Source organism: Argopecten irradians, chromosome 10 (assembly GCF_041381155.1).
Source record: "Argopecten irradians isolate NY chromosome 10, Ai_NY, whole genome shotgun sequence".
NCBI lineage: Eukaryota > Metazoa > Mollusca > Bivalvia > Pectinida > Pectinidae > Argopecten > Argopecten irradians.
This window is the reverse complement of record NC_091143.1, coordinates 19,399,851-19,419,299: the sequence shown is the minus strand read 5'-3', so window position 1 is coordinate 19,419,299 and position 19,449 is coordinate 19,399,851. Positions and strand designations below refer to the sequence as shown.

The 19,449-nt window shown below is 34.8% G+C and overlaps 1 protein-coding gene across 1 annotated transcript; it reads right to left on the bottom strand.

The window, feature by feature from the left end:
• Positions 1-11,337: 11,337 nt before the first annotated feature.
• LOC138333345 (protein toll-like) lies at positions 11,338-19,426 on the bottom strand. Its single transcript, XM_069281664.1, has 2 exons — positions 19,299-19,426; positions 11,338-17,296 (listed from the first exon to the last, which is right to left on the bottom strand). Exon 2 carries the CDS (start codon positions 17,236-17,238, stop codon positions 14,971-14,973), a length of 2,268 nt encoding a protein of 755 aa, XP_069137765.1. The 5' UTR covers positions 17,239-17,296; positions 19,299-19,426; the 3' UTR covers positions 11,338-14,970.
• Between the last annotated feature and the right edge of the window lie 23 nt (positions 19,427-19,449).

Below are 19,449 nucleotides of genomic sequence, written 5' to 3'. Positions count from 1 at the left end.
CTCCGTCTAGGTCTTGATACATGACAACTGTCAGCCGACATCATGTGTTTCCCTTTAAAGAACATTATACATATCGCTTCAATTAAATCCACATTGTAGTTCCATATCGAGCGTTCAAAATTGTTGTCTGACACTAACAATACTTATTCAACCATCTAAGGTCTTTAACTATGCATACAATTAACGCAATTGGCAGGGTTTTACTCCTTTTTGAAAAGAACATCAGCACAGAACAGTCGATGCATTCAAACGAATAACATTGTTCAGTCTTTCAAAAAAGTCTTTCAATTATGACAAATATTTTGTTGACAAACGATCATGCATTTTGTAATCGAAATACTTTTTTATTTGAATCAATTTAACATTATAGAAACAGCTTCTTTCATCTTGCTTTTGTTTCCGCAATTCCCTAAACATATCTAACTACTATGCATGTTCCTTCAGAACGTAAATTAAAGCTGACCTTTTCTACGTATACGTGAACTTGTATGCCGATAATTTTGCGTTATGAAAAAGTTAACACTCGTAAAGTACAACATCTTAAGATATGTACATTTTTAATTAATTTAAATAAATGTTTATGTTTTTAAAACTTTCACATATATAATTTGTCGATTGAATTATAAAGATTAAAATGAATAGATTGATGTTTTATGCTATGGAGGTCACAGAAATCCTAGTGTACTTTCATCATAAACCATTCGAGGTGCATTTAGAGGTATTTTTTTCTGAGAATTCATCACATTGTTGTTTCAGCCAATTGAAAAGTGACGTTACAAACGGTCACATCATTTTTCGCTAATGAAAATGCTTGGTACAAGCAAAAAATTACTTATACAAATGAATACTGAAAAGCCTATCCCTGGCTGTAGATAGGACGTAAAACTAAACAAACTAAACTAAACTAATCTAATCAAAATTATCTCGATATTCTTTTGGTATAGTATGTGTTTCGACACTTGGTAGTGAAAGTAGGTATTTTAACCAAAAAGGACATTAAAGTTACGCTTCTGAATCCAATTTATGCGTTTGTTATATTCATGACCGCTATCCTAATATGTGAAACCTTTAATCGTCGTGTACATGTATGTAGCTCCTTTGTTCTATGACGCAATATTGGCTGTGGCACTTTTTGACATCGGTCTTCATTAGGCTCCGGTTGTAAGTCTTTTATCAACAAGCGTGTAATCCGAAATAAGTTTAAGTTGTCCCACTTTTAGACACTTTAATGAGGACATTGAACCCGGCAAAAACCGTTCGGGAGTAAAAGTACACCACAGCTATAATGGCACTGTCTTATTTGGTGACACTCCTAAAATAAATCCGCGAGCTTCTTTACAGCCTTGTCACTATTATCGCAATCACGAGCAATACCATCCCCATAGTCAGAAGAGTCATGTCAAATTGTTCTCCTGCATTATTTATTGAATGAGCTTTAAACAACGAAATTTGTTCTTCTTTGTTTCAAACACAACAAGAATTCTGTTATTAATGGATAAAGATTAATGTTTTGGTTCACATTAAAACACACACACACCGTCGATGAATGTTGCTGGAGATATTTCAGCAATTATTTCAAAAGTTTAGGAAGCACATCCGCATTTTTTTAAAGAAAAAACCCACCCAGATTCAATACGAAATGAAGTGTTGGTACCATGTGACATTTGATTGACAGCCCAGTCACTTAATTGGTCACGCCCTAATGAGCTCACTAATTGACTTGTTGTAACTTTGCTAATGAGGTGGAATAAACACATGCAATGCCTGTCGAAAAATGATGGACTCACATTTCCACTTCCGTCAGTGTGGTGAGAGTCAATTAAGTGTTAATTATATCTGGGGCCACGTTAGCTCAGTAAAACGTTAGAACGCCCTTTCCTATCAATTGCCTCTGTTGTAACTTCACTCGATATAATGACACAACACTCCTTCACAAACTTTTACGGCAACACCAGTGTATTGGAATGATTATGAATATAGGAATGCTGCACATCGAGTAAGAAAATCTCTTTTCATTCATTTTTTTCGTTGTGTTTTATGTAATGCAATAGCATTACAAGAAATAACCATATGTACGTATAAAGACAACAATAATGCACGAACGGATAAAAACCAAATAATTAAACCAAACTTAAATAGATATAACCTTTTCTATATAATCATAAATCAATATGACAAAACATTTTCTGTTGATTGGCTGAATCACGTTACTACCCATGCAGATAAAAGAGCTTTAAAATAAACTTTACTCCATTTTCCCCACACAATGATTACTGAGAATAGCATCAAGTACTGATAATAAATAGGATTAGGAAACAAATTTAAAATTGACATAAATCCATATCGTTTACCGAATATACATTAGAATTGAAGAATAAGCTAATACATACATACGGTTATACTGGTGTAATACACGCATGTCGTTTCAATTTGTATTACATGGCTGCAAATGCTTTACATCTTCGTGACGTCACGGCGTCAACAAAATCTACTTTGTTACATGGAGTACAACACCAATATACCGCAGCCTCCCAAAACACAGATATTCACACACTACAACACACTGAACACATGTAAGGACGTCTTTAATGACCCTGGCTGTTGATCGACCTTTAATCAAATAAACCAAAACAATCTTAGTATTTCAGAAACCAAACTGGTATTATTGTAAAGGAAGCAAACAGCCGGTTTTACCTACTTTCGTGATTGCAGAATTGATTTGCAGTCACAATTTCTCTTCGAACTTATTACATAAAACGAAAATAAAAATGTGGTTATTATCTGTAATAATACCGTTGAGGTATGTGGTTTGGTCATTCAAGGACGGTCATTACCAACGTGTTGCGTTGTGTGAATGTGTATGCTTTGGGAGCCTGTAGTATATTCGTGTTGTGTTTCCTTATGCCGTTATCACACTGAAAACAGAGAAAAATCCAATCCCTCTCACTGATATTATACTGACAACGGGCAAATCATTTGTCCTTCTCCCTGTATGTTGAGCGTTAAGCAGGAGCAGAAACTACGATTTTATAGACTAGAGTGTATCGCGGTCAGAGGACAGAACCTAGAGCTTTTCTCACAGGAGCAACCGCTCAATGGAAGGCCAAATATTTTCAACAGACAACTACAAGCTTGAGAGAATATACCAATTCAACAAAGATCTTTTATATTAACTCACCACTTCATATCACCTGTGAATTCCAGGCTAATTAACTTAATTATTTAGGCAGATTTCACTCATTAGATGCGATCCCCTGTACAGTTTAAATGCTTGATCCATTACATGCCGTCATGCTGGAGCGGTAGTTAAATTGCCTGGTCAATGTATCTGGAGCTCGGTATCTGATTGTAGGATTTGAACTTCTCACGTAATTTGGGTTATCTGTTACAATGCGTTAGGTAAGGAAATCGGGAAGCTTTTAGGTGCCAAAAATCCTATAGTACACAGCATTATCCCCACGGCGACTAATAATGAAAACGAGCAATTGGTAGAAACGCATTCATCTCGGCATATCTCAGCCGAGCTTACAATAATTTGTGCACTCTAAAGGTGTAGGAATATCTTGTTACATTCACCATGATGACAAGATATAAGTGGTAGCTGGAATTATCCCATAATTGCATCAATACATTATATATTTCATATTTATCGTACTCAGTTCATAGTGCAAAATGGTTGCAGTGTGAATATGGGAGCTGTTAATCTGCTTAATAGTCGGATAGCGTGGCACGATTCGCATCCCGTCCCATCACCTCTTGTCCTGATAGTAAATGTAAGCGGGGACATTTCTATATAGTCATGGTAGGTTTGTAAAAATTAATAATCCATTTCTGTATATCCTGAGATTAAATCATCATATATCTCTGTTTTTGTAGTTCTAACAGCAGTAGATGACAAAAAATACTCCAGAAATTAACCAGTAAAGCAAAATAACTACACACAAAAACCGACAACCAATTAGGCCCAGTTGTTCAAAAAGTAACTAGGTTAATCACAGTTTAATGATTATTTTCAAATTAAGATAAAATAATTTCTTAAAATGATAACTTTTTAGAAAATTTTATAAGATTCTCAAGGGCTCCATTTTGTTTTTACTTATTTGCTGATTTTTAGTGAAACTGCATGTTTTACAGCAAATGAGAAATAACACAAAAAATCCTGATCATGTGATGAAGCTAACCACCTTTTGAGCAACTAATTGATATACTGGTGAAGAGTTTGTCTTTTTTCTCTTTATAAGGATACTTCTACTGAATCAGGAATGTGTGACTTCCTGGTTCTGTGATACATATTACCGTACAGAGATACATGATATCGACTACCATTACTTGGTCCCTTGAAACGGAATGAAATACATATATTTGTATTAGCAGAAGATGTATGACCTTATTGAAATTCAATTGTCCAATAGATTTTCGGAAATAATTATTTCCTTACTAAAACTAAAAAAATACATTACTTTAACTACTCAAAAAGGTAAAAATAAAAAAAACAATAGGTTACAGTTTCACATTGGAATATATAATATTTCCATCTCAGTTACCATTGAAAAGATTTACTTGATATAACTAAAATGTCGTCGCACAGGCAATTTTAAGTAAAGAATAATATGAATTCCACCTCGGTACAAAGTGTAAGAAAGCCACATTTTCGAAATGGCCACCAAATTGAACATTTCTTTCAAATTCATATATGAAAAAAATCTACGATAAATATTCTGATTTTGACATAATTTCTATATGACAGTTTGCAAACGAAACTTCAACGAGACTGAAACCTCCCCGGAGCAGATCCTTACATTTGTAGAATGTTTTGCAATCGATAACCTTCGACAAAAAAATAAGTGTTTTCTCGTTTCACGGAAAGTGATAAATGTTCCCGATTGGAAAGTTTTGCAGGTGTTAAAACTCAAACAAAATTTTTAATTTTCTTATTGATTTATATGTGCTATCATAGGCAACTGTATTCAAATGACCCGGTATTTTATTAATTCTAAAATTCAATAACGTATTTACTTTCAATACCAATAGTGATAACTGCGATTTGATGTCACTGCTGAGATTTTCTAATATTGTAATAAGTAAAATATGGACGGAATCAGGAAACCTGTATATATTCCGTTACAATATAAATTTCCAAGGTTGTCTGGACAATATTTCGAAATCATATCAGTCTTCCAAACACTTATTTATTTCACGACTCCTGCAAGCATGGAGATATTTTCTCTTGGTTAGTTCCGTGAACCACGACAAGTGATATGCGTCTTGCGAAAACAAAATTCAAATGGTGTGTGTTTCGATTGCCATATGTAATAATTAATTCAGCCAAGAATCAATACACACACTCCAGCGTAATTCACCTTGTCTATGATTGAATTGTCTCGATTTTGGAGACATGATGATGACAGGTTGTACATGAATAGTCCCCATGAGGGGGCCGTCACGCCACCGATACCCTCCCGTAGGGCCTGCTGTCAGCCCTGCTCGGCTGTGTCAGATATATGGCTGTTTCGTGTGACTGGAGAGGATGGCTTCGCTTATATGATCCCATGGTGCTGTTCGGTATCTATGGTGAAGTCATGGTGTTATCTAGGGATCATGATTTATTGGCCCCTAACGTCGACATGTGACAAAGTCTAGTCGACCGTGTCTGTATCAAACCAACCGTTTAACCTTGTCCACGTGTTTATCTCGTTCTTTCATGTATAGCCTCGTCATTATGTCCTTTAGAACCAAGTACCATAACATCGCCACCATGTTTATAGATCCATGCTGTGTCTAAATCATATAGGCATAGCATCACTTTTTTGATTTTGGAATTCGGAAAATACTGAACGTTTTAACATGTTTGTTTTGAATGTACCTAAACACTGTTTTCATATTTTGTCCATGCAAGTCTTAAAAATGAAAGAACTGCGCTTTAAAGTTGCAACACATTGCACAATCATTGCAATCATTGAACTGCATCTTTAAAATATTTTCTGTACCGTTTAAACAACTATATTTTCTATACTATCACCGTATGTTGTTGGTCACTTATCAATGATGAAGATGATAGCTTGCATTTCTTTAGTGAGACGCAACAGAGTCATTGAAATGACTTTCTAGGATGCAAGAATGACTAGTTCAAATTATGTCAATTATATTACTGTTCTATCGGATATTTCAATACGTTGTGTCTTTCGCTTTAGTGATACAGCAATACAAAATAGCCTAGACATTTTGCCATCACAATGAGTTGTTTGATCAACTTCCTATTAACAGACAGGGTCTTTAAGGTTTGCTATACATGAATGTGGTGTGAGTGCGTGTGTGGTTTGGGAGACTGTGGTATATTTGTGTTGTGACTTTTAATAATAGCGGAACTTTTGTCTTTTTTGTATCTCACTAAAGAAAGCCGCCACACAGAACATGCACATCACACTCGCCCGGTGACATTATACTACCAACGGGCAACCCAACCGTCCCACACCCTTACGCTGAGCCCTAAGCGGAAGCCGAAACTATCGTGTCTCGGTCAGCGAACATTAACCAGTCAGCCTTCCTCACAAGGTGAGCGCACAAATGAAGGCCAAAATTGAAGCGGAGTCGTAACTGTAGTTTCAAAAGAAACTTCAGGAAGAAGGCAGTGAGTTAAGAGAACAGACAATGTCCTAAATTTGGTCGCTTTTTACGATGAATTATACCTTTTATTACATTTTTGACAGTGATATATAAGGTCTTATGATGAAAATATAGATGGTATTTTTCAGTAAAAATATTAGATTGTACAATGTCAGAACGTACAATGTAACATTCGTATATCTTTTTTATTTTAGATATCAAACAAATATATCGAACAAAAATAAATTATGCATCTTTCTACATTTTACGTTAATTTTCTTTGAAATTTGCACCACATATGTGAAACTAATTAGCTAGCGGGGAATAATCAAGGGAGGTATACGTATCGGGGAAAAATGAAATATATGTACTAATATCAGTAAGCCTAGTCTAGACAAAGAACTAAGACGAATATTCCTTTTTTCTTTATGTATAGCGGTTACATTCCATCACGAATCAAGGAAGTTCCTCTATTTATTATGTGGATTGTGTTTAAAGACGTTTAACATCTTACAGACACGTCTGTGATATCACAACAGCGGTAAGGGTATTCTTATACTCACTACATCACTAAGATAAGATATATAATACGTGTAGTGTTAATTATCAATTTAAATTCACTGTGAACTGCACATGATTTTTTTCTTCAGATACTCAAGATTTCCTCTACCATCTAACCCTATAATTGACCCTGACTGCTAATAGTTAAATTAATCAACCCAAACCAAACATGAGATTGTTACTACTAACGCTTATTGAATACTTATCTAATCACGTCAAAATGGCGAACGTCAACCATCAATAACTACGGTCATACCGTCATACCACAGTAATGGTGACACAGTTGGGAGATGGTTTTTCTCCTCTCTCCAATTATTATTTTCTTCTCATCATAACGTCTCCCTTGTCACCGTCTCGAATTTGGCCTTTTTTTAGCTACAACATATATCAGAAATGACCTTGGAGCTTTGCTGACTGGTTATGACATGTCACAGTTATTAGACATAACAGACGATGACGGGATGTATCTATGCCGTTGAATACGGTTCATTTTCAGTATATAATGGGCCGGATAAATGTCATTAAAATGTGTCTTTAGACAATAATAAAGCTACCATTTTGTCCCTTTAAAGTATAGAATGGTTGCTGAGAATTTATCATCCTTTGTCGTTACAGCGATAACTTTTTTAATACTGGATATAGCGCATTTAATTATGACTCCCTGGTGTGTACCTTTTTTTTAACTTTTCCAGATAAAGTCACATTTTTCCAATTTGGTCAGCGAAACTAACATCCTTTATTATGTTAACTACAACATGTTTGTTATCTAATCCAACATTAATGACATAAAACTAGTTCGCGAATCTTTATCTCTTTACTTTTTCAAACACACATTATTCCTATTTTTCGAGTGAAACATTACAAAAAAAATGTACGTCAACCTTGCATATTTACTTTCATTTTTGTTTTATTTCATCTATTATACTCTGCAAGACTGGCCAAATATCTAACACATTATTATAAAATGTGTGCAAAGAGGAGTAACTCTGCATTGCTAAGTTACAAAGTCTAACTTGCGATTCAAGCGAGACAACCTAAAAGTACTTCGTGCTATAAGAAGTGTTTAACGATTGTCAACCACATTACACCTTTCTAAATATCTGTTATTTGATATTAAGATCATTTTAAGTTCAATCTAGATTACTGTTATTGTTTTATGTTTGAATAAAACCCAATTGACACGTGAACGTATTATATAATACTCATACATATCAATTACGGACCTTTTTTGAGGTCCGTATGGTGGTATACCCCCTGGTAGAATTAAACAATTCATTATTTTGATATTCAATCGGGGTAGTATAACACCGAATGGACCAAATCAAAGGTCCTTATATTTTAGTTTAGTTTTTTCGTCAGTAGTGCGTTGTCCGTCCGAACATCCGTTAACAATTCTTGTTACGGGTGTTTGTCAAAAAGTACTGAAAGGATCTTTCTCAAATTTCATATAGCTTCCCCTAAGACCAAAGTTGTGCGCCGCATATTGCATTTTGGGACTGATTAGTCAGGAAGATGGCCGACAGGCACTCATCTTCTATTTAGATAGTTGAAGTTTGTAGCCGCTTTATTCCCAGAATTCATATCAATAATCCCCATGGGCCCTAGTTGTGCATATTGCACATCTCGATGTTTCAAGACACCAAGTGAAAGTTATACGACATATACCAATTGAATGATAAATTATGTATCTCGATTGAATGTTTTTGCATTATCATAGTTTATACAGCTTGTTAATAATCGTACTTTCACTTTCACTGATTTTCTAACTGTTTTGATGCCTTACCAATGGAACGGCTGATGTAATTATATTTTTTTTTGTTATATGCTTTGTATGCTTACAAATAAACAGCATTTAAATGACAATCTAGTGACGATATTGGATAATTAAACGGGCTGCTCCCCTGAACTAATGTGTATGTCAATAACGGTACTTATATTACTTTTGCCGAAAATTGCATGGTTTTTTTATCTTCACATTGCTATGTAAATGATAATATGTGTTGATTGGACGTTAAACAAAACACCCCGTTCTAGAATATGTATGACAGATTATGAGACAGCGGGGATGTTTATAAGCTCATCTGTATGACCTAGATATTCTTTAATACAGGAATACTGGGTTATATTAACAGCCAGGGGCATTCAAGGACTATTGAATTAATTGTATTAATTTATTAACAGGTTTATTCATCAACTGACATGCTATACATTTCCATTCAGTACCCAAAGTCCATTTAAATACTGTATAACTTTTAACGCCAGGGATCGTAATTAAAGAACCATAATATGTGCCACGTATAAATTGTATTGTCGGCCGAATAGCTCTTTTAAAAATATAATTGGACATAATACGACGTTAATTACCTGAAAAAAAATCCCCTAAATTCATACTCATATATAAATATATATATATGGTTTTACCCATATTTTCAAAGCTAGATGTTGAATAAAACAATGTTTGCATGTCTTGAAGTAGCTTCGTTTAACAAAACAAACTATTTTTATTCTGAAATGTATATGGCAGGCCGGGAGGTGTCTCGTATTTCTTGGTGTTAAATTATTTACCTTCCTGTCTACGACGATATCAAATGGCGTAAACTACACGTGCAATGGAAACATTTTTTAATTGCCTTTTAACATGTACGGATATCTGAAATAACAATGCCTCACACAAGTGCCAAAAAAATTACTGAAGAAAGATTATAACATTGCAGTGACGTCTTCGTCTATTTGTTCATGGTTAGCAAATGAGCTTACTGAAATTTGGTTAAAGGGACTTAATTGACAGAAAGCCAGGTATTTAGCTATCAGTTTATGGATATACCCGGAAGAAATTACTACAAAGTACCCGTGGTATGTTTAAAGGCGGTCAGCATTTGTGATCCAATAGGCAGTCAACAAATGGATCTATCTTGTTGGCTTTTATAGGCGAGAGATTCAATTGTCAATTGAAAATAAATGTTTTTGAACAAGGCACACTTAGCAGACATTTAATATGGTATCAAGTGTTTAGTCCATTGCTAGTATGCATTGTCATTATATCATAACTATATTTTGTTTTTACTTTATTCTGAAATTCCTTTTTTAATATGTATGATAAAAGATACATTAATCTGAAGTCAACGAATAGGTAATGTGAAGAAGCCTCATCAAAAATTAAAATTTAAAAAAAATGTTTCGTTGATGAAATTAACGTCCTATTAACAGCCATGGTCATGTACGGAAGGCCTCCTATATATGCCATGTGTAGCGTGTATGAGAGTTGGTGCCTGTTTTGGGCGACTGTGATATATTCGTGTTTTATCTTCTTATATAATGGAACTGTTGCCCTTTTTATTGCTATGTCACTGAAGACACCAAGCAACACATCCCACCAGTTCACATTATATTGACAACGGGTGAACCAGTCGTCCAACTCCCTGTATGCTGAGCGCTAAGAAGGAGCAGAAGCTACCACTTTGATAGACTTTGGTGTTTCTCGACCAGGGGACTATATATTGTTATTCTATCGATGCAGTTGTCTAACATATACCGTAAACCATCATTTTTGCGTGCGATTGTCTTTCTCGAATTTTACGATGTAGGTAACTTCGCGAAAGTTTATTTCCGCGAATGCATGTATACCTTATCAAAAAGATAGGTAGTTCTAATCACTTTTTACAATCTGCTAAAGTTTTTTTTTCTTTTGAATATTATTTATTGCATCAATCACATATAAAAGTTACAATTTTCTAAATGCTTTACATGAAAACATGTATCACAGATACAATATATGTTAATAAAGTTATAATAATATTTCATTCTAAAATAAGCTTGATACTTTCCCATTTCTGTCGGTTCTTGTTTGCTGCGTTTGGAGTAAGCATATAGGTCGAATAATGATCAATGGCTCTGTAATTTCTAATAAATGTCTTACATATTTCCCAATTTGGAATATTATCATATTGTCGCATTAAAGATATATATTTTTAACCAATAATATGCATACATTTAGACCTGTCAATTGAATGTTTTCTACCAGACCAAATAGGAAAATAACAGGATTTCTTTCTAATACAACATTATATTTAAGATTAACAGATTTTATTAGACCTGTCCAGAGTGCTTGGCTATGTGGACAATTCCAGAAAAGATGCAATATTGTTTCAGATGCCCCACTACCAAAACTGCATTCCCGATGTTCTAATATATTTCGTTTTAAAAGCATAGAATTTGTGAAGAAGATTCTATGTATTATTCTAAATTGTAAAGTTTGTAATTTTGAGTCCTTTGTCTCCTGAAATGGAAGAGCATGAATGCTTTCCCATTGATCTTTACTAAGGGAAACATCTAAAACAACATGCCATTTTTCATGAGTTTGCTGAGGATAGACAAACACCGAGGATAATATTTTGTGATAGAAATATCTACATGGTTTTTCAAGTATTCTGATCTGTTTTAAATTATCATGTAAAACGTTTTCAATATTTTTGCCATAGTTCTTTTGATATTTACATGATATTTCTTAACAAGATTATTAAAAGACATAATATTTCCGTTTTCGTCTATTATGTCGTTAAAATAGAAAACGCCTTCATTGCATAATATTTTTGAAAATATTGTTTTTCTATTAACTTTTATTTCTTTATTGAACCATAGAGGCTGGGAGAGAACAACTTCTGGGGCTGCTGGGGGGATGTCGTACAGATTTCCCCAAATAGACAAAATTTCACTCCAAAACTTTCCAAAATTGTGCCTTTTTATAACTTCATCTAGACCACATTTTGTTAAGCTCCATATTCTATTTCCTCCAAAATGCTCAATGTCATCAATTAATATTTTTTTCCAATCTGCGTAATTATTTGTGTCTAAGCATTTTTTTATCCAGATAAGTTTTAAAGATTTGCTGTAAGAAAAAACATCCGGAACTTTTAGACCTCCGTCATTATAGTCACCAATTAAAAGATTTCGCTTAAGCTTGTCAACTGCTAAAGTTTATAATGACGAATTAGTTTTGACATTGCGAAATTTAGTAACAAGGAAAGAAAGTGGATTCAAAGTACAATTATAATGTAAAGTATCAAGCTAAACAAGTTTTAATTACCATTATCATAAACATTTTATAAGATTCATATTTCAGAATAAGGATTATTTTGAACTTAGACTCACAGTACACTATTTGAATGCATGTAAACATGGGTACATTCGCGAGCTCTAAATTTCGCGATTTGCGTGCATACAACTTTCTCACTGTTGTTCTTTTCGAGATACACTTTTAGACTTTTAATTACAAAGTTTATACATGTACAAAATATTATGTATTGTGGAAATGTTTGCGATCAATCGGCCTTCACGTAATTAGCGTAAATGCCCCCTCACGTAAAGGTCCACGTTTACAGTATTTACATTGTAAAGACATGCCACAATTATATGAATTCCTAAACAAAGCTCACATATCCATCTATGCAATTAAAGATAATTTTACATTCAATTCAATGCATGTTGATGCATATAACAACACATGTGTACTTTTCTTTCATACCTATACGTCTAATACTGATTGGTCTAGGGCAATACACTCATGTCGTCTGAGGCTGTATTGCATAACTACCCATGCAATAAAGCCTCGTGACGTCGTGTAGCGTCAACAAAATTACTATTTTATAGATACAATTTTAGCATTGTTTAGAAACTAAGCTGAATTAACTGAAAAAGATACAAACAACGGGATTTGTGTCGAAAATATCATGTAATTTTCATGTATGGGAAATGACTTGTAGTCGCATTTTTTTCGAATTTATTTCAAAATGGCGGAAAACCGTAAAATTGCAATAAAACAAGTCGAGGTATGAGAGAAAAATACTCTTTCATACGTGGATATATAAGGATATTCTGACCCTCGGGTAGAATATCCCTATACTTCATATCCACATATGACAGAGTCTTATAATATTAATCATTTTACTATTTTATCATTACGCATCCTCTCTTAATGTATCAACGATCATAAAACGTGATCCTTTTCATCAACAACAAAAGCTAAAGAAATGTTCAGGATATTGTTTAGTAAACTTTGATATTAACAGTTTATATAGTAATGGGCAAGGGAAAACATTGGGATGGGACACTTTCAATATACTTCGATAATACAAATAAAACTCCCATAACTTCCATCTCATGCTTTGTGCACATTTAATACGATAGAGAATGTAGTTAACCGCTAAATGTATACATTTGGATAAGTTCAAAGTCGCGTTGATTAAAATCAAATAGATATAAATAGTACCATCTCAAGAGACAACTACATGTATCTTAAACACGCCTAACTCAAGGATCATAAAAAATATTAGATTCTAGTAAGACTTAGCCAATCGAATATCTTGAAGCCCACATTGTGGTGTCTAGATTGAGCCAGAACATGGCAGAAACGTTTGTTAGCGCAATATAATACTAGAGAGAAAAAAATAATTGTCCACAAACCTCTGTTTATCATTGATCAATACAAATATCATACCAACAGAGGTGAATAATCATATTTAATAGTCTTTCCTGATAAATGAGGGGTGGGGGGTGAAACAAACAAACAATTGTAAGCAATATCACTGATCAAAAAGTTGCCGTGTCGAGAATAGTGACGTCATAATGACCACGCATTATATATCAATTGTTGCCAGACAAGCATAATGTCGTCCTCAATATCCTAGGGTTCACTATTGTATTCATCCCTGGGATATGTCATAGAAATACTGACCAATCAGAGAGTTTTACTTAAAAGATTGCAGGAAGCAACTTCCTGCTTCAAAGTAATACAGTGTACCGGTATGCAATTATTTTGTTATGTTATCAAAAGATCCAAATATCTGTTTTATCTCATAGGCAGTCTGTGACAAAGTTAATATGTGGATATATAACGACAATGTTAAACTTGCCGCAATCCAGTAGAAATGCATTATCCCATAATAGGCAACTGAATACAATTAAATGTTTATGTTTACATTCAATCACATCAATGATTTATTTAACATTTATGATCAAATTTAATTATATTATCTTCTTTTGAGAGTTTGCATTCATAATAAAAAAAAAATATCATCGTCAAAGACGGAACAGACATTTCAACAGCCATATCAGGTTTACGCTGGAAAGACATTGGTCACCATAATAATGCCGTAAAAATAAGGATTGCTGTTTATTCGTTGAACAACGCCAACTACATTTAGTACGGTTACACAGTGGGCTTTGAGTAAAAATGTATATATCAATTAATGACAAATCGCCGTTGATAATATTGTCATAAAGCGACAGTAGGCTAAGATGATTAGCTTAATCACAGTTTTCGAATCAAGATAAAATCATTTCTTGTAACACTAACTTCAAAAAATCTTACTTGAAGCGTAAGAACACTATTCTTGATCTAATTGTTCATTTTAGTGAAAGGCTTTGCAGCAATGAGAAATGAAAAATTCACTAATCAAGTGATTACGCTAATCGTTCTTTGACCAACCGGACCCTGGTACTAGGATTTGCACGTACATAAATATTTCTGTTACTAGTATTCCTCTATTAATACTACACTTAAAGAGCTTGTTTGTTTGATTAATTTACGTCCTATTAACAGCCAGTCAGGACGGCCTCCCATGTATACAATGTACTAATGTATGATGTGCGGGTGTGTGTTTTGGGAAACAGCGGTATATTCATGTTGTGTCTTCTTGTATAGTGGAACTGTTGCCCTTTTTATAGTGCTATATCACTGAAGCGTGCTACCGAAGACAACAAGCAACACACCCCAAGCGGTCATATTATACTGAAACATGGACACTTAAGTCAGTGCATTATTTCACTGATGGTACTGATGGTAACTATGGGTTCTATGTCGTCTGTATCGATCATGGGGGTTACGCCATTGTTCGGACGATTCATTTTCACGGATACTTGTCTATTTCTTACATTATCTTCATCCTCTTGTCTCATTCTGTCGTTTGTAAATGGCATAGTGGCATTTCTGTTCATTCGACGCATTGTTTTTACCGGAAGTTCATATCTCATTTTCGACCAGAATAATCTATCGTCAGGACACATAACACGTTTGTCACTCAACCGTGTCTTCCACGGTTCATTCTCTAGTTGTATACGCATCTGTTTATTCCATAGAATATATATAACCCTCCCATGTACATTTCCACTCGAGCTGTGTTCAAACTCTGCCTGATCGGCCTCGAACATGCACCAGTCGTCATTTAGAAATTCAGGCGAGAGAATTAGTAATATTCTCCGACTTTTCATCATATTTTTCAATATCTCGTCACTCTGAAATTCACCAGCGTCGTAATCCCGCTCGTAACAAAACACGGTGTATTTCCTGTTGGACTTTTCTTCAAGCTTCTTGAGTAACACCCTCTTCATCCATTGTCTCACTTGAACACTTTCACCTTTATTACCCTGATAGTACGAAATGTAGGCGTCATACTCCTTTGTCGGTTCCTGGTCTACTTTGTATTTGTCTCGCGGATGGATATTGAACAATTTATACAGCAGTACTTTGGTTTCGTAAGGACATCTTTTGACGGTGATGACGACAACAGAGACGAACCCTATGATCACTCCTATAGTCACACTTAGGATAATGATGAGCTTGTCGTAGCTACAGAAGAGCTCATCCTCTGTTACCGCGGAGATGAGTTTGCTTTCACCATCATTATCACACATGATGCTCGAATCCTTCGCATCAGGTGATAGATTTATCCAGTCTGCCATCCAAGTCATGTTACAACCACACAACAAAGGATTCCCTGATAGGCCAACGTTGGAGAAAGCAAGGAGTTGCAACTCTTTGGCAATGTAGTTGATCTGGTTATTGTCTAGGTTCAGAAATTTTGAATTATTCATACTCATGATAATACCTGAATCGATCGACTTTAATTTGTTGTTGCTGATCGTCAAGTTTCTTATGTAATGAGAATAAGTCGTCTTTGTAAGGTGTTCGATGTTGTTGTTATCCAAGTGTAACGAAATATTCCCATATTTTGCATGAGGAAGCGTGAGCGGAAGTGACGTCAAACCTTGATTTCGACAGTCCACAAACAGTTCCCGTGAATTTGGTCTCTCTTGGCAAAAACAACGCGACGGACAGTCTGTTGTTATATTGCAGACGAATTCGTCGAGTTCCATGTCATGAAAAAAGTCTATACCTTTGAGGTGGGGTGGTCCTGCACATCTCACACGATTTTCCTCAACATTCATATAAAACATTAACGACTGGTGTAGAGCCTTGACGAAAACATGCAATTGACAGTCACAGAAGATGGGATTTTGTGATATATTCATTTTGTAAGTGAGAAACTGGGTAAGGTAATCCCCATTGAATCTGGGATAGTAAACATCTACTATAGAGGTATTAAAACCGGTGATCGAATTGTTCTGCAACTGTATCTCAAATTCATACTGTTCAACCAGATCATACGTCCAGTTCATATTGTTAGTGAATGAAGAAATTGAATTATTTTTAAAGTTCCAAATAACGTTCTCACTATCACTCTGGTCAGTCTGTGGTATGTATGGCCAGGGTTCCAGAGAAGACAGACGATTAAACGACAAGTCAACATTTAAGATTGATGACATGTCTTTGTGAAACACATTAAATCCAATGTCGCTTATGTTATTATGGGAAAAGTTAACCGCCACTAAATTGGTGAGAGGCACACCTGATAACTGGAAGAAAATATCGTTTTCTAGGGCCTCCAAGGCATTATCACTGACGTCAAAATGTGTCAGACTTCGCATATTCTTTAGGAGTCCAGTAGGTAAAGTCTCTATCAAATTGTGTGCGATAGTGATAGAAGTAAGAGCCCAGAAGCCATCGAAAACATCACTGGAGAGAGACTGTATACCATTGTGAGACAGGATCAATGAAGTGGCTTTGGATGGACAATCATTCAGGTCTGCTTTGGTAAGATGAGATTTCGGATTGAAAGTGTTCGATAAATCTACTGTGTTTGTCACGTTGTCGTAAGGACAGGAGGCATGTAATGGAGAGAATGTAAGGACATTCACAAACACAAGCGCCACTCCGAGGAGGATGTATGCACCAGCCATAATCTATCAGGGATCCGTCGATACCTTTATATTCCCCACATTATATGGGATATTTGAGCTGCAAAACAAAGTTATTGTTTACTGAAGTTAATAGTAATTAGATTTTGACTTATTTTTGTTGATAATTTGCATTTTTTCTTTCTACATTTTTTTCTTTCTAAACATTCATTATTGTCGGTCGTGATAAAGAGAAAAATCCTTATCAAATTTCGATGCAACTGGCAAACAGCTACAATTAGAAATCGTACATTGTAAACGTTCTGAATTGACACAATCCCTTTTTATCGGAAAGCTAAATGCTAAGAACTTGAATTAACCACAATTAAAATATAACAAATACACAGAACAACATACATCTATACCCGGAATGTAAATGTACGTTTACAGGAAGACCACGTGTTTGGCGTCTTAGCGACTTCATTTTGTTTTTGTTTTATGTAATTCCATTGTGACAGAGGAGTAGCCAATGATTGTAAAGTTTACAGTGTAATACGATTGTTTGTACGTGAATAACTTTTTATTGATCAAATTCTGTAATGCATACCATTGACATGTACATATCAGCTGAGAATGAACACCGTATAGAAAGTGAAAAACTTATTATACCACTTAGGGTTCCCATTTTAAGTTTAGAAAATAAATTTATCACATGATTCGCCGGATATCCAGTGATTTCGCCCATGTAATATTTTTGCATATGTCACTAGTGTAATATGAACTGGGCGATTTTGATTGGCTGGAAATTCATTGTCACGTGAGACAGAAACAATATAATGACGTTAGTAAAAATGACTAGACGTCAGGATTACGAGGACGGCGGAACAAAATGGCGGCCTTTGCTGGATTTTCGGAATACATTTTGACGTGAAATTCTTTGTTATGTAGGTATTTTGAGTTATGTGATAAAAAGTATATTAAATTTGTGTTCATTTCATATGAGATTTTATTAAACTTGTCTCGAAGTTTAAATTTTTTCTCGCCAAGACTCGCAAAAATAAAAACTTCTTAGACTCGCTTCATAAAATCTCATATGAAATGAACACTCATGTGAGATCCTATTTATTCGAGATAGCAGTTTACACGTTTACGAAATAAGTGTCTGATTCGTGATCATATTCAGAGTTTTAAAACTACGCTTCGGGATAGACCTAATTTATTACCGCATTGCGTTCATACTTATGAAGGTTTGACTGCAATAGCGCTTGGTAAATACAATCAGTTAATATTTTAAATTACTATACCTCAAGTGAGAATCCTGCATTTGATTGGTCGAGAGATATTTGGTATTTTACACTTTCACTCGGCAGTTAGCATTATAACAATAGGAGACAATAGACACGTTCGTAGCAACCCCCTAGCAACGGGTGATAGTGTATTTTTGACAGTGCAAAATATTAACCGCCCGAAAAAGATGCACACTCATTTCGTTTTTCGACCCTATCTTTGTTTTTTGAAGCGACGCTTCAAAGTTTATCTGGAGCTATTTAGTAATAGTTTTGCCGAATCAGCCTGGTTTTTTTTCAAATTAAGTACGGAGCTTTCTGTTTACTCATTTTTCGCTTACAGTCTAAGCGCTATGTGTTGGTTCTAATAATCCCCTCAGAGAATAGGTGAACGGAAGACATGCGATTACAAGCGTTTTCTTGACTTTGCTAATGTTGTAAACAGACGACGGGACGAAACCAAAAGTTGTACAAAAACATTAGGCCTAAGATTTTATCAAACGCAGAAGACAAGACAACAAGAATATTTCACTGAATGCTTATTGTGAGTATTCCTTTTCACAATGCAATAGTAATAAGCGCTATTGAGTAGAAGCTGATATGCTATTTTACTGCCGACAGTGAGTTTTTTACTTTTGCTAAAATAAGTTCAAATGTTTCAAAAGATTGCAAAAAAGGTAGTTTTGTTTATAGACTTTTGGTATATTGAAATAAATATACTACCTGCATTAGAGGGTGACAGTGCCTAGTGTCACCCCTCGGGATATCACTTTCACCCGAGGCGAAGAATAATTAAGAAGTGTAGTTATATATAATTTATGAATAATATTTACTTACCGTTCTGTATGTCTGATGTTGCGGTATGCTTTATGTGCACTCAGTCGTCGCTTTATTTATACTGAGAATTGTAATCGGAATACAAGGAAGGAATGCTATCAAAAGAAATTATAGTTCAGATGTACCCTATAGGAACCAGACCGACGTGTTT